Genomic DNA, 22825 nt, shown 5'->3' with positions numbered 1-22825 from the left:
CACTCAGGAGTCTCCCAGCCCGGCCACCACAGGACACCAAATCAACACCCCAATGGACAAAGACACAGAGAAATCATTATCTCTGGGCAGACATAATAAATACCACTAGCAGAGCCTTGAGACCTTCAGATGATGCAACGATCGGTTATGTGTGGCATAAGGAGCATGTTTAAAACAGCGAAAAGAAAGGGACATATAATAGGAGAAAAGAACAAGAAACAATATTTAAGAAGAAGCAGATGTGAAACAGAACAAAGAACTCTTAGACATGGAAAAACAGGTCATTGAAATTCAAATGCAACGCACGCGTTAAATATCACATTAATCACTGCTCAAAAACGGGTTAGTAAATTATAAGAAAGCAGTGGAGAAATTGCCCGGAATGAACCACAGAGAGACAGAGATGGAAAACATAAAAGAGAAGTTAGGAGAGGAAACAGAAGGAACAGCAGGCACCCGAACGAGTTCTGGAAGAAAAGAAAAGGGGTAAGAAGGAGGAAGTAGGAACATTCACAGGGATAACGGCCGAACAATTTTCAAATTTCAATGAACTTTTCAGGTTTGGTGACATAAAGGCAGCTGATGATTTGCAGATGAAAGTCTCAAGCAGAATAAATAAAACAGAATTCATATGTAGAATCATTGTAGCAAAACTACAAATCTATACGGATGCACATGTGCTCACACATAGAACAATGTTTGTTTATTGATCCGTTTTATCCCATAACTCCCATGTGCTAATGATGGTGCCAGGGTCTAGGGCATTAAGTTCAATGAGTCATTGACTCATGGTCTCAAATCTTAAGATACTTGCTCTCTGAATGAAGACAGTACCATAAATAAACACTACATAGGCCATGATGAGTTCCACAGTAGAGAGATACACAGAGCACATGGGAGTTAGGAACATGGACAGACTCCCGGTGACGATAAAGGACAGAGGAAGGAGTCAGGAAAGCGTCAAAGGACAGAGGAACCCTAAGACGAACTTTTAGAATGAAAATGTTTTCTAGGTGGAGGAGAATCCATGCAAAAGGAAAAGTGTGAAGGCATTCATTCATTCATTCATTCATTCATCCATTCATTCATTGAACATGTTTGACCACATTCATGATGTGTGTTCTTACTGGAGGACAGAGGGCTGGGGGGATTTGATAGGAGGTTAGCTTGGACAAGAGAAGCCAGACCTATGGATAAATAGCTTTTAGGCAGGCTGGAATGCCTGAGAGCAATGGTTTCAGAACTTTTTCCATCATGAAAACTTTGAATCTGAACCTTCAGTAATTCCAGTACATAAAACAGGTTAGAAAAAACAAAAACAAAAACAGACGCTCACATGGAAGGGGAGATGTGTTTGCAAACGTGTCTGTGTGTGTAAGTGCATGTGTGCTCATGGCTGGAGCCCTGTGAGTCACAAGTCCTCTCCTGACTGCATATAATTTGTGAGTGTCTTTGTTAGGTCCATCCCATGCACAGATATTTCATATGTTAGCAGCACTGACCAAAGAACCAGTGTCTCCATTTGTCTAGTCTAAGCGGCTTTGGCTGGTGCACACGTCATCTTTCTGTTTTTGCACACATTTGTTTTCTAATTCAAAACGTTATTGAAATATAATATTAGAGAAAATATTTTGCTACTGATGTGTCAGATTTTCTAGGTGGATAATCATTATCTATCAATAATAGTGATTTTGTGTAATCCTTCTCGATACTGTTTATTCTTTTTTATTTTTTTCCCTTATCACGATTCTTCCAGCTTTAAGGTCAATGTTTAAAAAAAGCCTGAATCTATTTCACAACTAAATATCATGTCCACTTAGGACTTAAGATAATTTGTGTGTGTGTGTGTGTGTGTGTGTGTGTGTGTGTGTGTGTAAGACTCCTTTAAGTTTGGGGCTCCCACAGACTTGGGAGTTGGGATTTGGGAGTTGACCATTACTGTCTTTTGGCACCTTCTAAAATAGTCAATTGATTTTTCTCTTTTTTCTTAATGATGTGATGTATACTAATAATTAAAAGCTCTTAATCTTGATCATTGAGTATCTTTTAATGGAGTGCTAGCTTCTACTTTAATTTTTTTTAATTTTAACATTTATTTATTTTTGAGAGACAGAGAGATACAGAGTGCAAGCCAGGGAGGGGCAGAGAGGGAGGGAGACACAGAATCTGAAGCAGGCTCCAGGCTCTGAGCTGTCAGCACAGAGCCTGATGCAGGGCTCGAACTCGTGAACTGTGAGATCATGACCTGAGCTGAAGTGGTACACTTTGACTGAGCCACCCAGGCGCCCCTGTACAAAGGATTCTTATTCACATAGTGTTACTACCTCTGTGTTTACACATACTTCTTTTTTTGTCACGAAGGATCAATACTTTGTTTTCTAGTAAAGTTTCTATTTGCCTTTACTTCTGGATTTAATGTCTAAATTTATTACATTGTTTACAGAGAATATAGTCTGTACATTTTCTTAATTTGAGAATTTATTCAAGTTTAATTCTATGGCCTAAGACAGGATCAAAATTTTTTTTTATCATTTTGTTTATTGTATCCATCGTAAGTGTACTTTTCAATCTTTATTCCTTATTCCCCCCATCCCCCCACCCACCTCCCCCCTGCGAACATCAGCTTGTTCTCTACAGTTAAGCCTGTTTCTTCGTTTGTCTCTCTCTTTTTTTCCCCTTTACTCATTTATTTTGTTTCTTAAATTCCACAGATGAGTGAGATCATATAGTATTTGTCTTTCTCAGACTTATTGCACTCAGAATTATACTCTTTAGCTCCTTCCAAGCCATTGCAAAGAGCAAGATGTCACTCTTTTTTATGGCTGAATACTTTTCCATTGGGCACTTGGGCTGCTCCCATTATGTTGGCTATTGTAAATAATGCTGCAATAAACATAGGGGTGCATATATATTTTCAAATTAGTGTTTTCATATTCTTTGGGCAAACACCCAGCAGTGGAATTACTGGACCCTATGGTAATTCTATTTTTAACTTTTTGAGGAACCTCCGTGCTGTTTTCCACAGTGGCTGCACCAGTTTGCATTCCCACCGACAGTACACGAGAGAACCTTTTCTCCACATCCTCGTGAACACTTACTGTTTCTTGTGTTTTTTATTTTAGCCATTCTTACAGGTGTGAGGTGGCGTCTCATTGTGGTTTTGATTTGCATTTCCCTGGTGATGAGTGATGTTGAGCATATTTTCATGTGTCTCCTGGCCATCTGGATGTCTTCTCTGGAGAAATGCCTGTTCATGTCTTCTGCCCATTTTTAATTGGGTCATTTGGGGTTTGGGTGCTGAACTGTATAAGTTCTTTATATATTTTGAACACTAACCTTTTCTTGGATATGTCGTTTGCAAATATCTTCTCCCATTCAGTAGGATGATTTTTAGTTTTGTTGGTTGTTCCCTTTGCTGTGCAGAAGCTCTTTATTCTGATACAGTCCCAGTAGTTTATTTCTGCTTTTATTTCCCTTGCCTCAGGGGTTCATATCTAGAAAGATGTTGCTACAGCTCATGTCAGAGAGATCATTGCCTATGTTCTTGTCAATGAGTTTTATGGTTTCAGGCCTCACATTTTGCTGTTTAATCCATTTTGAATTTATTTTTAGATATGGTCAATTTTTTAGTAAGTCTCTGAAATGCAGTATTGATATGGAAAGCTATCATTTGCTTAGCTGACATACCTTTGCTCATTATCTTGCTTATAGGAAATTTCAGCTCAAAAGCAAATACACCTTTAGGCCCGTTCACTTTCTATGACTTTTACTTTAGGGCACTACTATTTGTGAGGCCTCTCGCGTTACACATCTGCCTACATACACTCCTTCTCCCTAACAAATTACTCCATTCTCCTTTTCAGTTATTCGTATGTTCATGTCTTTATATGGATCACAAGTTTTTCTTGTATGTTAACGTCCACTCAAGGTGACCTGCCCAAATGCAAGACTTCCCCTATTTCTGGGTGAGTGCCACATGGCTGCTCAGATATAAAACATGTGGGAGTAGGTCTATTAATAATATAGTATGTGTAATAATATGTAGTGCTTCCTGTAACATTTATACGGAAGATGGTATGCAATATAGCACATGATGGAATCATGTAGTAATATAGCTTGTTATTAATAACTACATGACTGCATTTATTTTGTTTTTAATTTTTTCCTAATGTTTATTTTTGAGACAGAGAGAGACAGAGCGTGGGCGGGGGAGGGGCAGAGAGAGAGGGAGCCACAGAATCCGAAGCAGGCTCCAGGCTCCGAGCTGTCAGCACAGAGCCTGACCCAGGGCTCGGACCCAGGAACGTGAGATCATGACCTGAGCCAAAGTCGGACACTCAACCAACTGAGCCACCCCAGCGCATTTTTGATGCATTTATTGATGTGCATTTATTGCATTGCATTTATTCATGCATTTATTTACTGCATTTATTGATGTGACATACAAGGAAGCGTCTGGCTCCTGCCCTTCTGCCTTTGCCCTCAGACTCTTCCAGGTTGGTCCCATCATGTTGTCACTTGTTGTCCTGAAAGCCTCAGGAATTCATCCTCATTTCCTCTCCTTTGCAAGCTCTCTGTCCTCCCCGCCATCCCTGCCTTCCAAGACCAGGGAGAGGAGAAAGCCTGGAGGGCAGGCTCACGATACCTGTCTGCAAGAGTTGGGCTGAACACAGCTGAGAAGAGATGGGCTGGAGGACTAGCAGGGGGATGTCTAAAACACATGTGGGAGGATAGAAAGTTCTAGAAATCTCACAGAGATGTTTCAGGCAGAGCCCCTCCAGAGCAAGTCTTGGCCACTGGACCGAAAATGGGTCTGGTGGAAAGCAGCATGGCGTGGAAAGATAGCATAGCATTGAGAGCTCGTTGGGTTCTGAGTCTCACTGATGCCTTCGGACATTCCAGAACTTAGTTCTCTCTGCATTCTGTTTGTTTCTTATCAGTGGAGATGGCAGGAAAGGCAGCCTTGTGGGGCAGCTGTGAGGACTCAGGTTGGCTGGAATTTCCATGATGTGCTCAACACTTGGCCATCGTGGCTCCAGGGAAATGTTCTGTCCATCTCTTAGGTCTGTTTCCGCACAGCACAACATTTGCCCTGCCTGACTGTACCTTGTCCCAGAGGAAAATCTGCAAACTTTCAAAAATCTTGTAAAGTACAAATACATTTCCAGGTCAAAAGGCCTTATCTGAGAATCATTCAACGAGCTGGGGTTCTCTTTAGGGGTCTCGGGGAACCTCTGAAGGTCGGCGCCTGCAGGGACCACACCATATGACCCGCCAGAGACCGTGGTTCTCATTAGAGCATGTCAGAATCCTGCATAGGTGAGTCCCGATGCCCAGGTCGTGCCCTCGTCCCATTACACCGCAATCTCTGGGAAGTGGGAGGTACCAATGGGCTCAACAGTCCCTGAGAGATGTTGGAAATCACTAACTCAGAGAGAGTTCTCTTGCTGCTCTCTGGAGGAAGGCATAAGACAGAGAAGATGCTAAAATGCAAATCTAACTCATCATAGCTACCTCCGCAGCCAGGAATACTGTGGGTATTTGGACACAACGCTCATTTTCTCCAAGTGTCCTGTTGCTCTGTCCCCTCTCCATCTGGAACATTCTTCATACTTGGTGAACACCTTCCCCTGCAGGCAAGGGGTGGACACTAAAGCGACTGAGCCCCCCAGGGCCCCCCCCACCCCCGAGTGTTTCTCTCAGCGGGACCCTGGAAACTCAGCCCGGGTTATCTTGCACCCTGGTGGTGGTTGCTGCTGACACAGTGCCCTTCACCTAAACAGAGCTGCAATCTGAAATAACTTATTTCCGTGGGGGCTATGTGCTTATCTTACTTATCACCAGCAGTTCACAAGGCGTACTGATGACGAGCCGGGTACGGTGCGTTAGCATTCGTCACTGTGAAGTGCTCATTCTCCAGGGAGGAGGGAGCCCGCCATCAACGTGCGTCACTTATGGCTTTGCTCCTACAGCTCTCCATCTCCAGAAACTACATTAGAAAGCACAACTCCTGTTTCTCTCTGGTGTGGCTGGTGGCCTCTGGGTACTTGCTGCACGTGCGCCCCCCTATCCCCGTGGACGCTGACGCTCAGCTGGTGTCTCTGCTTCTCTAGTCCTGATGCCTTTGCCTATGTGGCATTCAACTGTCTGCTAGGGCTCCTGCCTCTCCCCTCCACCGCAGGACAAAGTCTTCTCACCTGCTCCTGGGGCCCCTAGTCAGATGTTCAGGACACTTCTCACACTGTAACTGAGAAGGCTACCTGCTGATCGCCCAGATTTTGGACATTTTGAGCGGTTTCCGAGTAGCGACGGTCTCTTTTTCTACAGCCTTGCAAAAGCGCACTGTGTCTGGGGTAAAGGAGATAATGCCTCCTTTTGAATGAGGGAAGGACAAGGGCAGACTTGAGGACTTGAGTCTCCTGGCTGCCCACAGCCTCTGGATGGCTGGTCTTCCAGGGTCCCCCTTGTCTGCCCAGCAGGCCGTCAGACTCCTTGGCCCATTTCAGCTTACAAGACCTCGACCATGTGTTGCCACGGTTTAGGCCGGGGTGACAAGAAGGACTGAGGGATGAGCTTTCCAAGCAGGTGGCTGAGTGTGGGCTTCAGAGCATGGGTCCTGTAGTGGCCCAGCCACAGCGGCAGGGACTGGACTAGACATCACGCGGGCGAAGCCAGGAGATCGGAACCTGCTCTGTGCGCTGGGGGCGGTTTAGGCAGGGTGGACAGCGAGAATCTGACTTTTCTTTAGAAAGAGCACCTGACTGTGGAGCAGGGTGTGGGTTGTAGTGGGGCCAGTCAGTGGTGGGAAATCCAGAAGGAAGGCTTGAAGGATTTCAGGTGGGTGACGATGGGCACCCAGCCCAGGACTGTAGTAGGAAGATGGGGAGAGGGGGCCGGATCTGCTGTGTAGGCAGCAGGCATGGCCGGGACGTGTCCACAGACAGGCGTGGGAAGGGGGAGAGTTAAGGACAACGTTTCAGGTGGTGTCATGGGAGGGGAGACTTGGAGGGGGGTTAGATGTGTTGGGGAGAGAAGCAAAATGATGACCCCAAAGCTATTAGAAACTCACAATTACAATTTTAACACTATTTTTATGACTCCTGTGTGTAAGTCACCTTGTATACGCCCAATCCCTGTCCCCACCAACCACTGGTCAAAGTGATTAATACCACCTCTGCATGTAAGCAAAAGGCAGGGTTCGGAGAGAGGCCATAACGACCCGCGGAGTGCCCACGGCCAGTGAATGGCTTAACTCTGGTGCATCTATCTGTCCACCATACTCTCCCTTCACTGTATCGTTATTTCGGAAAACAGATGCCCAGTAAGAACTTCATTGTTTTAAAGATGGGTCAAACACCTTAGAAGATACCACAGAAAGTCTGGTACCGGTGGGGGCACTGCCATTTCAGAATCGAGGGCACCCCGTTCATCATATGTTAAATGTCCTTACGCTCTGGGGAACCTCTCTCCGGCTGATGCCCAGCTAACTCTCGCAAAGGACACTGTGCACTTAATTCTGAACAACACGATGTCAGGAGGACATGGGAACTCAAACCCCCTTGCTGGAATGAGCTTTCTTAGACGCCAAGAGTCAAGAGAAGAGATCTCGCATTCAGTGCAACAGAACTCGGGAATCATTCACTTGCTGCTAAGAGCGAACATGCAAAAGTTAAGCTGAACACCTCAGGGTGTGACAACTAGATTAAAATAGACTCAAGGCGCTGAGCAAGATCCCACCAGCCCTCATGCGTGGCAGAAGGTGTGAAACCAGAAGCCCACTCGCGCGCTGTGCCACACTGCTGGAGACGACCCACTGACCCACCTAAGTGGCGCCCACTGACTGCTTTTGTGCAACGAGGAAACATTCAAGGTTCTGTGATGCAGAACACTGAAACGATGGGAGAAATGCAGCAGCTGTAAACCAGTAAGTGAGGACAGTTTGGAATATCCCTCCACGAAATGTGACTCCATGGGATTCTGCTGAGACACAGCTGACCCGAACAAGGAGACTCTCGCCCTAGAAAGTTCAGCACCATCGACCCGCAGACAAGGGGGTGAGCAACACTGTGAGGCAGTGGTTAGGAATCATCACTGGGCGGTTTGTATTTGCAAAGAGGGAGACATCTGTGGAGCTGGGGTGACAGCCCGATGAATGGCCTTCCTCAGGCCTCAGCCAAAGCACAGGCTGGGCTCTGCTGTGTTTCTGGAGCTCTGTTGAGATCGGTGTTGCTGGAAGGAGCCATACAATGGAGGGGACACAGCTCACAGCATCTGAGGTCAGTCCACCTGACCAGGAGTTCCCATGACTCTCCCCAGTCTCATCTCTGGGCAGGTTAATGCAGCCAACAGAAGTAGCCAGACGAAGTAGGTTGTTTTTTTTTTTTTTTAACGATTTTATTTATTTCTGAGAGACAGCGACAGAGTGCGAGCAGGGGAGGGGCAGAGAGAGAGGGAGACACAGAATCTGAAGCAGGTTCCCGACATGGGGCTTGAACTCGTGAACCGTGAGATCATGACCTGAGCCAAAGTCGGATGCTCAATGGACTGCACCGCCCAGGCGCCCCAGAAGAAGTTTTCATGTGTATACACACAGATGTTACTGGGTATATTTTAACATATGTTTTGACTCGATGGCCCTAATCTAACAGTGGAAGGCAACAGAAACCCTGCTTCTTCCAGGATTCCGTAAGAAGTTTCACATGGTTGTCAGAGTTCAGTAACAAAGAGACCTCAGAACAGATAAAACTGGCCAACTCTGAAAATAAACACCCCCAGAGCAACGCTGGAAAGCCCCAGGTTATGGCAAATAATAAACAAGGAACCTCCTGACATCATCCTGAAGGTTTTGTTTTTCTCTTCGGCACAAGCAATGCTTTGGGGAGATAAGAGTAAACATAGCCCATCGTCAATGTGTATTTACTCAGAAGCTATTTTGTGCCGAGAACGATTCCGGTCGTTTTCAAGTTACCAGTGATCCAGACAAGTAAGTATCCATGACCTCGTGCAGCTTAACTTCCCACTGCAGGGACACACAAGGTGCAGCAGGGGCATTCAACCAGTAAATTCCAGAGCCTGTTAAGGTGCTGCGTGCTCTGGACAGAAGCAGAGCCTGCTAAGAGTGACTGGGAATGTGGTGTTTGGGGTTCAGGTGGGGGTTCTACTGGGGGCTCACTGAGACAGGCACAAGTGAGCGAACTCTTGAAGAAGTAAGGAGGTTAACCAAGGCGGAGTGGGAGGAAGAACATTCCAGGAGGAGGGAAGGGCTAGAGCAAACCTAGGATGGGAAGCTACCCGGGTGCCCCCGGAGCAACATGGGAGGCCTTAGCGGCTGAGTGGGGAGCCACGGAGGACTAGAAGGGAGGTCAGCGCCAAGAGGGACCAGATCACACAGAGCCTTGGAGGCTGTCAAGGGTTGCGACCCTCAGGGAAATGAGGAAAAAGTGCAGGGTCGGCAGAACAGTGCATTGAAGAATCGTTCTGACCGTTGCATTGAGTACTGGTTACTTGTGGGGACAAAGGGAGCCCAGCGGGATAGGGACAGGTGGGTGATCACCCCAGGGCGGTGGCAGAGCATGGCAGGTCACCCGTGGCTCAGGAAGGAAGGCATGTGGAGGCTCAGGGGCGCTCTGGCTGGGGCGGTGGGAGGCTGGGGAGGATGGGGCAGGTGTGGGTGGGGCGGGCCGAGCAGGAGCCCAGGCTGGGGGCGGTCAGGGACAGGGTTCTGCTATTTAGGAAGTGCCTCGGGGGCTGCACAAATGCATCTTCACAGAGGCAGTCGCTTTAAGTATGAGCCCAGCATGCACCTGTCTTGGCAAGCTAACTCCTCCCAAGGCCACTTAAGGGGCCGTAAGTTGCCAGCAGAAGGAAGAAGGCGGGATCACTTTACTTCCCCCAACAGCCCATGGGGAAGCCTCCGAGGCCGAGAGAGCTCTCTCACAGAGATGCCGCTGTCAGAACAAAGCCAACAAAATGACCTGTGACCACACAGCAGTGCCCACACCTACGTCCCCAAGCCGTAGCACAAATGCAGGCGGGGAAAGATCTGGCCGAGGAGGAATTCATGAAAAACACCAGGTCTCTGTGTGTCCATCCACGATAAGGTGAACGGGAAGTCCTGCTGTGGCAGAATCCCCAAACAAGAGAAAAACAAAGAAGCCCAAAGTGCCTGGCCCGAATTCTGAAAGTTCCGAATCTACAGGAAAGCAGGGGTGAAGAGGGCAGGGGGTGAGGGAAAGTGTGTGGGCAGAAGGCTTGCAGCAAGAAGGCGAAGTGAAAGTGGGGCAGTTTCGGGTCACGATATGGGGAGAGGGGCCAGATGGTGGGGGCAGCGGAGCAAGGTGAGGGGTGGAGAGAGGTAGGAAGGCAGGGGTGGGTGGAGTGGGAGGTTGAAGAGGGGTGGGGGTGGGGAGGGGTGAAGTGGGGGATGGATAATGGGGGAGGGGGAGGGGTGGGTGGAGGGGAGGGAGAAGGGGTGGGAGGCAGAGAGGGGTATAGTGGGGGGTAGAGTAAAGTGGGGAGGAAGGGGTGGGTGGAGGGGGCTGAAGAGGGGCCGGGGAGAGGTGAAGTGGGGGGTGGTGTGAGGTGGGGGACAGGGGTGGGTGGGGTGGGAAGTGACGAGGGAGGAGAGCAGGGGTGGGTGGAGTGAGGGTGGGGGGCAGGGGGTGGGGCGGGGGCGTGGAGAGGGACCGCCTAGTGGTCAGGCTCTGTCTCCTCTCCATCCTCACCATAAGTGACCTGAACCAGAACGTGAGATGAACAGCTGACATCGGTGCCCTTGGGCTCCAGCCTTTCCTTGTGTGTGGGGACATTTCTCTGTGAGCTGCCATCACCGTGTGGCTCTTTTTCAAACACTTCCCTGAAATCTTCCGCCTGTCATTTGGAGACCAGGGTTTGAGAGGCAGACGTGGGGTGTATCTAGGGCCTGGCCACGGCCGTTGGTCCTGAGCCACCAGCACGTGCCATTGGGTAACTCAGTCAACCCTGGCTTGTGTCAGGCCAAGCCGCGGATGAGGGGAGGTGACATATGTCAAGTTCTCAGCACAAACGAATGTTGGTTGTTAGGGTTTTAACTGCACTGACGGGCTGCAGATTTACAGGAGCAAACGGCATTCGCTTCAAAGAGCCCAGGGAACGTCACTTTGGATCTGCGTGCACACACGTGAACACATGTGTCATCACAGGGGTCTACATAAACCCCTCATCATGTTATCGGTTTCAGAACCCAGCCTGTAAGATACACAGTGTGTGTCTGGTTCACACCGGACACAATCCTCTTGAGGAGAACACACGATTGGTAACAAATCATGCATTCCAGAATCTTACTGAGGTCATCATCTCTTGTGATTAAGTGAATGCAGGTTTAGACTTAAAGGAAATCTTTACTTTTTTTTGATGTTTATTTATTATTGAGAGACAGAGAGACAAAAAGCGTCAGAAGGGGAGGGGCAGAGAGAGAGAGAGAAAGACACAGAATCCGAAGCAGGCTCCAGGCTCTGAGCCGTCAGCACAGAGCCCGACGTGGGGCTCGAACCCAGGAACTGCGAGATCATGACCTGAGCCGAAGTCGGACGCCCAACGGACTGAGCCACCAGGCGCCACCCCTCCCTTTTCTTTTTCCCACTCTGGCTGATAGACAATGACAAAGCATTTGAAGCATTCAAATTGATTTTTTGCCCCGGGGAAAACATGAAACAGGAAGTTTTCCAGAAGTGTACAGGTTCTGCTTTAGGTTGTAATATGACATGCTCTGTTCGCCTGCTGTAAGGGGGTACCCGTGGAGAAGCCAGCGTGGGGTCCCGAGAGCCAGCCCCGCCTGTCACCACCCGGCCACCCTCCTCTCCGCACCTACTCTCATCACCCTCACTGCCTCAAAGGGCTGTGCTGATTGTCATCCAAAGATCCGACTAAATTTCCACCGCGGAGAGATGTCACAGTGACACGTTCCTGTGTGGCACTGCCCCGAGGTCACACCTACACGAGGAGAAGCCTTGCCAAGGTTGCAATTATTCCACGTGAGCTAAAGCTCTAACAGGAACTCATGGTCTTTGGCATCACGGTGATTAGTTATTCACATATGGCTCCGATGGAAAAGAGCCTTCCATTCTAGCAGTAACGACAGAACTGACTCTTCTCTAGGCTCCGGCAGCCGGCCACCCACCCCGACCACATGCACGACAGCGCTGAGGCCAGTCCCGCTTCATGGAGGACCGAGGGGAGGCATGGAGAGGTTGCGCGATTTCCCGAAACGACCTAGGCAAGGAGAGGAGGGTCCCACGGAAGCTGTGTGCTTTCCGCTGATAAGCTCACTGCCGTCAGCAGCCCACATGCCTTTGTCATCGAATACTGACAAGGTAAAAAGCGGTCAGCCCACTGCAAGCACAAAAGCCCCTTAAATGTCAGCAAGAGCAGAAGTGGACTTGACAGGCCACGTCGACGTGCGGTTTTGCTAACAGTTATTCATGGGCCTTGATTTCAGGACCAGGAAGAGCACCGTGTCTTCCCCTGTACTGTGTCCGTCCGATGGCTCCCGCGAACCGCAATCGGGGACTGAAGACCATCGGGGAAAGAGCATGTGGAAAACAAGCAGAAGGAGTATGTGTACGTGTCATGGTCATTGACTCGGCAAGGGGATGAAACGACGCTGGGGCACGTGGGCTGGGGTGATGGGGACGGCTCACCCAGGCTCGCCTGTCGCAGGGAGATGGCCACTCTACCTCTGCCCCAGGGGAAGGCCATATGGGGCTGCTGGGTGCCCGCAGTGGAGGACACTGGAAAGCAGGGCTGGGAGACAGAGAAGTGGCACCCACTGCATTAGCCTGACATATATGGTGGGTGGCACACACGTGAGCATGGGACGCTGTTGCTACAGCTGCATGGGTAGGTTTTGTGAAGGAGACCAACTCTCTCTGTCTCTCTCTCTCTCTCTCACACACACACACGGAACTGTGAGAGTCTTTCTAAAGTAATAGGGAGTCACCAAGCCAACCCCTGAGCATGCTCTGTGGTTCTTCTCTACAAGCTTCAGGAGCCTACCTGAGCCTCATGTCCAAAACAGATGATATCACCCCCACTGGCGGAGGGGCTCCTGCCCGCCATCTTGATATAGCATGATTTAGAATGCAATAAAATAATTTTTATTCATAAAGGGGAAATAATTCAAATGGAGAGAGACAGAGATGAGAGAGACAAAGAGAGACCGAGAGGGAAGGAGGCTCTTGGAAATGGAAGGGACCCTGCTGTGAGACACCGAGGCAGATGTGGAGGTCATTTTCAGTGAGTGTCTGCCTTAGGTAGGTAAGGTGGGGCTTCCCTTTGGCGATAAACATCATGACTACCACGGTTCACACCTACACAAACTGGGGGACGCCAGCCACAACTCTTTATCCTAAACTTTTGGACCCAGACATGTTCTGTTATGCAGATCATTTTTCTTTACTTTTGTAAGTTAATGTAGTGTTTATATTCCCAGCAAGATTGGCAGGATGCTTTAATCAAACATTTTAATTCTGGGAAAAACCATACGAATATTCCTAACAAGTGAGAGATACGTGTCAATTCAGGTTTAGATTCTACTTCAGACGAGTTCAGGTTGTGTCAGTCCTTTTACCAGCATGAGTCAGAAATAAGCGGTCGGTTTTCAGAACAATTTTGTCTTTGGGGACTACGAAGAATCAATTGGAGATCTATAGTCCAGATTATTACATCTAATTTGCTGACCGGAAAAGCGAGACTCAGAACATTGAGCTCTCCTAACACAAGAGTGGATTTCTTTTTTTATAACCGAAAGGTAAACATGATCACTGCTCATCGAATGTCACCCGAGTTTATTTCCTCACTCGCCTGATGCTCAGCTCCAGTCTGAGGCTCTCGGAGACAGAAGTAGAGAGAATCTCCAAGTACATGTTAATAATCCCTTCCTTCAAATTCCTTAAGGCCTCACCAGCTCTGTTTCCTTGTATCATCAAGAAGATTTTATCTGATATGACAGAAAAGCAATATTTATTGGATACTTCGGAGCTAGGAGGTTTCCAATTTGCTAAATTGGAGTTTACCAAATATTATTCTGACATGAGTGTAAAGAGCAAGAATTAAAGAGGCGGGAAAACAATAATCTGTGTAGACGGGATGGGGGGTAGGCCAGGCCTGGCCAAGCAAGAGTGAGGACATCAAATCAGCACTTGGTGATGCATTTAAAGAATGAAGATGTGAGAATATGTGGGGATCCCGGGTATATGTGGGTATCTCCTTTCCCATTGGTGCCTGGGAAAATAAAGACAACCAAAGTGGAATTTCAAGGAACAGAAGCAGAACTCTGAAAAGAGTTATAGTAAGAGTAATAGTCTGGTGATGCTGAGAAAAGGTATATTTTCATCGGTTTTCTCCAAATCATGAAGGTGCAGACAGTGGAATTAATGTCTGTATGTCAGGACAGAGTGTCAGTTTCCAAGTTCTAAGGCTGGCCATCACACTTGCCCAGGGGACAAACAGCAATCAGGGGCAACCAGTTGAGTCCTTGGGTCCTGGGGGACAGATCACCGGGTTTGAAATCAGGGTGCCCCCATTTCCTTCCTGCACAGCCCTGGGCAAGTTACATATCTGGTAGGTCTCAGTGTGCCCGTTTGTAAAACAGGAGGAGTATTAAGAGCCATCTCATAGAGATGCTAAAAGATTTAAATGATGGGGCACCTGGGTGGCTCAGTCAATTAAACATCTGACTACAGCTCAGATCATGATCTCATGGTTCGTGAGTTCGAGCCCCACGTCGGGCTCTGTGCTGACAGCTCAGAGCCTGGATCCTGCTTTGGATTCTGTGTCTCTCCTTTTTTCTGCCCCTCCCCTGCTCACGCTCTGTCTCTCTCAAAATAAATAAATGTTAAAATTTTTTTTAAAAAAAGAGAAAAAGATAAAAAATAATACTGTCGATCAGATGGATCACAGAATTGCTTCACCTTCAACCCGAAAAACTATTTTTAGGGGGAAACAGACATAACACAGAAATTACATGGAAACGTGCCACAATTTGTATCTGCAGTTCTCCTGAAATACATTTGCATTATTAATGGTCCTGTATATGGGTAGCCGTGGGGCCCAGCTACCTGGCAAATCAGCAGGGTGAGCTGTGCCTGCCCCCCAGGCCTCCCCACAGCCGCGTCTTCACACTGGGGCTGGCACCCTTCTGGGTGGCTGGGGATCAGCCTGGCTGTTGGAGCAGAACAGAGTGGAAGGAACCTGCTTCACGTGGCTATTTACTTGTGCCCAGCTCCCCTGTCCTCCTCTTTGGTTAAACAGCTCCCATCCTCCACCCTTTCAGAATGACTCAGGGACCAGGGAGGGCCTGAGACCTAAGCTGGGCTGCCAAGGTGGCCTCTTGGAGAGGAAAAGAGGAACTTTGGCTTCCTCTCCAGGGTTCCTAAGATGTGGAAGGTTAGGGATCTGTGTGTTATGTTCCTCCCCATGTTGGAAAACACAAGCAAAGTAAAACAGAGGGGTGTGTGTGTGTGTGTGTGTGTGTGTGTGAGAGAGAGAGAGAGAGAGAGAGACAGAGAGACAGAGAGACAGAGACAGACAGACAGCATCTAGTTCCAGGATCTAGTTATATGCGACTTCTTTCTTCTCCAATTAGTTATGTGATTCTCTGAATCCTTCCTCTTTTTCTTTTCTTCTCTTTTTCTTCTTAAATGTGTTCATGTTGGGTATCTGACACCAGCAATCAAAGAGTGCTAATGAACATAAAACTTGAAGCCACACATACCTGGGTTTGGATTCTGGCTTTTTCATTAACTAAACTTACTAGCTAAATGTCTTTGATTAAGTTACGTATCTGTGCTTCAGTCTCATTATAAAAACAATTTAGGGGCGCCTGGGTGGCTCAGTCGGTTGAGCATCCAACTTCGGCTCAGGTCATGATCTCACGGTTCGTGGGTCTGAGCCCCGTGTCGGGCTCTGTGCTGACAGCTCAGGGCCTGGAACCTGCTTCGGATTCTGTGTCTCCCTCTCTCTCTGCCCCTTCCTTGCTCACGTTCTGTCTGTCTCTGTCTCTCTGTCTCTCTCTCTCAAAAATAAAAATAAAAACATTTAAAAACAATTTTTAGATAAAAAAATAAAAACAATTTAGAATGCTCACAACTCTCCCATAGGATTCTGAAGACTAATTAAAGAGGTAGAACATGTCCCTCATACCAGTGTGGTTTGTTGTTTTCTTTTCCCCTGTCTCTCCTCATCTGGATGCACGTGACTCAAAAATGGAAAGAAGGAAGAAACCCCTGGCCCTGAATCCTCGCTACTAGCTTTTCACAAGTGAAATTTACCTGGCCATTTACAGAGGTGACCCAACCCTTTCCATTATTTTCAATATTCTAACCCCCAGCGAGGATAATGCAATCTCTTATGGCTTAAAATTTTAATTTTTCTACCTGAGAAAGAAGTAACCCAGAATTGCTTTTTATGATAGAGGTGACAGACTCCACAATGTCCGGACTTAGTTTTGCTTAACTAATTCTAAATAAAAACGTGTACGCAAACATCGACCTCGTGCTTTCACTTTCATTTTCCTTAAAGATGTCCCTGACGCAAAGTGGCAAAGCCCGTGGTTGCCAATTTACAGGCCACGTTGCTGTGGGCACAATACAGAGGGTGAAGGGTGAGAGTCAGTAGGACTTAGACTCCAGTCTGGCTCCTGGAGGACCTCTCCCTCTTCATGCCCTGGTCTCTCTGATGCAGGAGCGGTCCTTTGCTCAGGTCCAGGTGAGGATTCAAAGAGACAGGGAAGAGAATAGTAGGACGGGGTCTGGAGGATGATGGGCGCTGCTCTCTAAGTTGTCGGTATCACAACTGTGATTATCATGTAGATAACTAATAATAGAGTCAGGTAGAGATGCATTTTGATTCCTCTTATCTTGAAACTGTGTCTTGGGAGCACCTTCAAGATTTGCTTGCCTAAAATATATAGCCAAATGAAGAGTCATCCTCAAATAATAACTTAAGTTTACCCTTACCTATTTTTCAATTATGTGAAACTTTTTCAAGCCAAATTAAATGTGCATAAGAAACCCTGAGCGAAAGAAATGAAGTCTCAGTGAGCGTTAACTGCCACAGCGTCCTCGGTGACAGGTGCACTCCCAGGCAGCAATCACAAGTTCAAATACTGGATGAGTCAGAGTTTCCTAACACACAAGGTTAGAAACAGGTCACAAGCTCTGTCTGAGTCAAGGGCTGCTTGCTCTCAGCTTGTAATTCACAATCTGACCTTTTCTGAAAATGTTACCGTGCAGTGCGGCAATAATTTACGACGCTCATCAGAATGAAGGCAGATTAGGAATAACTTCTTTGCATTTTGGAGCCCAACTGTTCTGGGATGAAAACCTGTAAACGCTGTTTAAAGCACACCAAAGATAAACAATTAACGAATGTGTCTTTCATTAAAGCCCAATCCCACGAACGTGGACTATATTTATCCTGAGATGCAAGGTTAGGAATACGTACAAAGGAGTTTGAAATAGAACTTGAAAAACGAACAAACAGGAAAAAGAAGTAAATCATAGGAAGAACCATAAATCAAAAAGAAACCTTTACTGATGAGCCTTTTTTTTTTTTTTTTAGCTCCTGACTTTGTGGAGATGGCACCATCTAGTGGAAATCCTTGGTAAATGCAATCTTATTTTCCCTGCTTTAAATGTTAGTGACCCAGAGACTTGTTTTTCCTTGACATCATTGTTGTTGTTGTTTTAACAATCTGTACAGAAAAATCCTTATGCAAAGTGTTATAAATATTGTCTCAATGCAGTTCAGCTATAGGAACTCATGGCTGTACCATTTTTATTCCATGGTTAAGCAACAGTGCTATCTGCTTGTTTTAGGTATTGTTCCAATTTTACAAGCAGGAAAGTATTTTTAGGGGCATTTAACACTGAAATAAACCTTCATAAATTTTCATGTGAGACTCTGAAAACTTTTAATTCCAAAAACAGAGTCAAAGTTTAAAAAAAGACACTTATGTAGCTTTAATTATAAAGCATTAGCTCCAGCAATGTTTCCTTCTCTTTGGAGTTCAATTACATAAGAACATATGACGGATACCGAGTATGTCTGCAGCCCCCAGTTACTGTTCCATGTCTATTTTATGTTCCACGCAGGCAATGAGTTGTTATTAAAGAAGGAAAGAGGTACATTTGCAGGAAGCAGGCTCGCAATTCTTGGTATTATTTGCCTTAAGACTCAACATACTTCATCAACATTTCAGTTCAAGCTGCACTGTGGGATGAACATTGAGTAAGCAAAGGCATATCTGGATGGTCTATTTTTTAAAAATTTTTTTAATGTTTATTTTTGAGAGAGAAAGAGTGCTCAAGCAGGGGAGGGGCAGAAAGAGAGGGAGACACAGAATCCGAAGCAGGCTCCAGGCTCTGAGCTGTCAGCACAGAGCCCGATGTGGGGCTCGAACCCATGAACCGTGAGATCATGACCTGAGCCTAAGTCTGATACTTAACCAACTGAGCCACCCAGGTGCCCCTGGATGGTCTATTTAACAGATACCTCAACATCTCTGTAAAGAAAATCAGATCAGTAGATGTGATGGTAACAACAGCACTCTTCCTAATAGTCTATTTATACATCGTGATTTTTCCCATACCTGTTAGGTGCTGATTTTAAGGGGGAAACTCAGAAGGGCCACTGGTCTGTGAAAGGTCAGAAAGCTAGCAAGTTGAGATTTACACCGCCGATTGCAAATGACCCAAACAATTTCAAAAATTATGGTCCTTGAGATACATCATTACTCCATAAAGATTAGACCCCAACCCCAATTCAAACGTCAGACAAATACGAACTCCCCGAGCCTTGCCAGCACCATAAAAGGGAGAAGACCCACGCCACAGAAACCCCAGAAACAATGCGATGCACATGATGCATTGTAACTTGCAAAACACCCTGTTTTATTATTAAAGAACATTATGTCTGTGTTATTCTCATTGTACAAACGTCCCAACTGATATTTTTATGAATCTGGAGTGGTGGTGTGTATTTTTATTGAGGAATGTTGTTTTGTTCCCATTAGATATTTATCATACATTTTAATAAAATAACCTCTTTGTTCAGGGGAATTGAATGATTCATGATTTTGCTGACTTCTTTCCTGTTGGAGCTTCTCACAAAGGAACCCCTGACTATTTGACTTTCTAAATAGCCTGAGTGATTCCAAACTCTCTTTTGCAAAGAGGGATGAATGCCGGGGCGGGCTCCCCCATAAAGGAGACCTTGTTTTCTCTCCCCCACGCCCACACGTTCGGAAAGACGGGTCCAAACCCCAGACCCAGAAGTTAAATTGTTTCTTTGAATGGTAGAAAAGATTCCGGTCCTTTACTCTTCAGTGGCTCTAAGTCCGAAATGCCAGGCACACACGTGCAAATAGATACAGACAACCCCCTAAACCAATTATCTGCTGTCTACATTGACTCTGTACTCGTAAGCATGATTTGGAACACAGAAATCCGTAAGACTTTTCTCCCTCGCTTCTACTCCTGAACACCTGACGTGGGGTTGCCCATCCGATGCGTTTCCTCCCAAGGACAACGTCTGCCATTAGAGACACTCAATGTAGCAAAACAAAGGCTCGTTCCAGGGAACAGGTCTTTCAGTGCTGCTGATACATGACATATTCCCTTTGGCACAAGCCTCCTTATGGTTCTGGGTTTGAGTTCCTTCTTCACGAAATGAGGAGATTTGGTAAAAAAACATTTCAGTGCCCTAGGAGCTTAACATTTCCATATTTTTTTTAAAAAATCACTTTTACCTAGGCTACCATGCTCCAAAAGGAGTATTTTTTTTTCTTTTTCTTCTGAATTTCTGTTGTTTGGGAACACAGTAAACCCCCAAAGTCCTTCAGTAAATAAAACACAATTCTGATAAGGCCTTAACTTTTTGATTACTTCTCTCCTGCTCTGCATGACCCATTGTGCCTATACTCCTGGATGTAATATTTTCAAAGAAATTGACTGACAGTGGTTGGTAACGTCATGGTAAGTTAGGACAGGGCCGTTCATCCCCTTCAAGTGGCCCTGTGCCCCACTCTCAGTAACGCCTCACGGCAGTGGCCACGACAGAGGCTGCCCCATTGTCCCTCCAATCCATTCCAGGAGCCCCGTAGACCCCATCACCCTGGAAAAGCCCCATATCTCACACTTGGCATCTCGACCCTGCAGCCCCAGAGGCTTCTCTGCCTTCATGCCTCAACCAGCAAGACAGGTCCTCCTCCTCAGGCATTCTTTCACTTTTCTTGCAAGGGTTCTCAAAAATTATGAAACACACACCACTCTTCTTGAATCCAATAACAAACACCCAGTAACTCCAAGTCAGATGTTAGCAGGCATCTGAAATAAATCCGTATCTCTTTCGGAGTCTAGTGCCTCTGCCCTGTCCCAGATTTACTAGTGAGCTTGGTCGGTACGCCCAGCTCCCTCTGCTCCCTTCTTGCACCTGTTTTTCTCCCCTGAACGGGGCTCACTCTGCCCACTGTTTTCTTCTCATCCCGATCCAAATCTGGACCAATCCGCATGGGGAGACACATCGGATCTGGCAGGTGGCAGAAATACCCTCAGCGTGAAGACATTCCTCAGCTCATATCTTTAGGAGTCCCTCAACTCCATCCTGTCCTATGACCAATGCATCTGCATTTGAACAAATGCTTTCTGCCTCCAGGGCAGAAAATGAGCTCCTCGGTTTATGTGCTGTTTGTCTTCATCCCTTATGCAATTTCATCTGTTACTAATGAACGGTGATTGCCACGTAATACTGCCCATTATTTCAAAAGACTGCCAAAGATTAAGAATGCATAACTAATGTTCTATCCAAAATACCCAAAGGAACAGAAAGGTTTATATAGACACTCACTTATTAATTCTGATCTGAAAATTAGGAAAACAGAAACACAAGTTAATACATACACAAACCTCAACACTCTAAAAAAAAAAAACAAAAAACTGTTACAATCCTGTTACAGATGGTTGTGACCTAACAGTACCCAATTTTTCTCTTTGACCCACTCTCTGAAAAATCAGGAGAAAATTTAAGACTGCTTAAATGCCACCACGACTTCAGGATGGAATTACCACGTAGAAAATATGCAGTCACTTACCGGTGCGCACATAAATTATTAAGGTGAAGCCCGTATTTTTCTTCAGCAGATAACCCATCCATCAACAGGTAGAAAATGAGAAAATTGCTCTGGCCAAGAGGTTGTGAAACAAGTCTGGATTTCTCGAGCATGTACGTATAAATTCTGGCTGGTTAAGAAAAAAAAAGGGGGGGATTCTGTTAAATGACATTACTAGTTTCATTCTCATAGATTTACACGCGTTAATGAATTGCACGAGATAATAACGTAACTGTTTCCAAATACAGACCTTTTGAAAAATATCTGAGGCTTTATTTTCTAGAGTGCTTTGTACATTTCCAGGAAGATTAAGCAGAAAATACCAAGAGCTCCATCATACCTTCTCTCTCCTACCCAGCACACCGCGTCCCCTGTCATTAACCTCTCGTGTTAGTCTCGTAAATTGGTTAGAATTGATGAGCCAATATTGATGCTTAATATTAATTAAGTATATAAATGTGTGTTGGTATTCACTCTTTGTACACTCCACCGGTGTTAAGACATTCATAATACCATGTTCTACCAGCACAGTAACAAACAGAGTGGTTTCACTGCCCTAAAAAGCCCATGCTCCAGTATTTATCCCTTCTTCTCTCCCTAACCCCTGATGCCCACTGCTCTTAGTACTGTCTCTACAAATTCACCTTGCCCAGAATGTCATATCGTTGGAATCATACAGTATGCAAACTTCTCAGGTTGTAATCACTTCAGTTTCCTTCATTCAAAGATATACATTTAAGGTTCTTTGTCTTTTCATGGCTTGAGAGCTCACTTCCTAAATCATCGGATAAGAGCCCACCCTACGAATGCACCAGCTGATTTATCCACTCACCTATTAAAGGACATCTTGGTTGCTTACGGTTTTTGCAATTACGAATAAAGCTGCTATAAACATTTGTATCCACATTATGTGTGGACATAAGTTTTCAGCTCAGTTGGGTAAATACTGAGGAGTGTGATTCCTGGATCGTATGGTAAGACTATGTTTAGCTTTGTAAAATATCACCAAACTGTCTTCCAAAGTGGCCATGCCATTTTGCATTCCCACAAGCAATTAATCAGAGTTCCTGGTGCTCCACGTCCTTGCCAGTATTTGGCATTGTCAGTGTTTTGAATTTTAGACATTCTACTGCGTTTGCAGTGGTATTTCATTTTTGTTTTAATTCACGTTTCCTACGTGACCTATAATGTGTAGCATCTTTTCATTTTTGTATTTTCCAGTTGTGTATCTTCTTTCATGAGATGTCCAGATATTTTGTCCATTTTGTAAATTGGGTTGTTTTCCTATTGCCGAGTATTAAGTGTTCATTGCATGTTTTAGTTAGCAGTCCGTTATCAGATGTGTTTTTCTTGTTTTGCAAAAATTTACCTCTATCTGTGGCTCATCATTTCATTCTCTTAATGGTGTCTTTCATAAGACAGTCATTTTTAATTTTAATGAAGTCCAGCTTATCAATTATTTATTTCATGGATTGCTGTTTTTAGTGTTATATTAAAAACTCACTGCCAAACCCAAGGTCACCTACAATTTCTCTTATGTTATTGTTTAAAAAGTTTTATACTTTTTTTTAAAGTTTATTTATTTTGAGAGAGAGAGAGAGAGCAAGTAGGGGAGGGGCAGAGAGAGAGGGGGAGAGAAAGAATCCCAAGCAGGCTCCACACCACCAGTGCAGAGCCTGA

The 22825-nt window shown here is 45.9% G+C and overlaps 1 protein-coding gene across 3 annotated transcripts in view; it reads right to left on the bottom strand.

Moving 5' to 3' along the window:
- Positions 1-22825, bottom strand: part of MYO16 (myosin XVI) — a 615829-nt gene that overhangs the window by 241988 nt on the left and 351016 nt on the right. For all 3 annotated transcript variants that reach the window (XM_042930188.1, XM_042930181.1, XM_042930176.1), the window contains exon 16: positions 21128-21275. In XM_042930188.1, coding sequence (XP_042786122.1) covers positions 21128-21275 — 148 coding nt within the window. The remainder of the gene's footprint in view (positions 1-21127; positions 21276-22825) is intronic.

The sequence above is a fragment of the Panthera leo genome, chromosome A1, assembly GCF_018350215.1.
Source record: "Panthera leo isolate Ple1 chromosome A1, P.leo_Ple1_pat1.1, whole genome shotgun sequence".
Taxonomy (NCBI): Eukaryota; Metazoa; Chordata; class Mammalia; order Carnivora; family Felidae; genus Panthera; species Panthera leo.
Note: the sequence above shows the minus strand (reverse complement) of the source record. Positions and strands in the feature narration are given on the sequence as shown.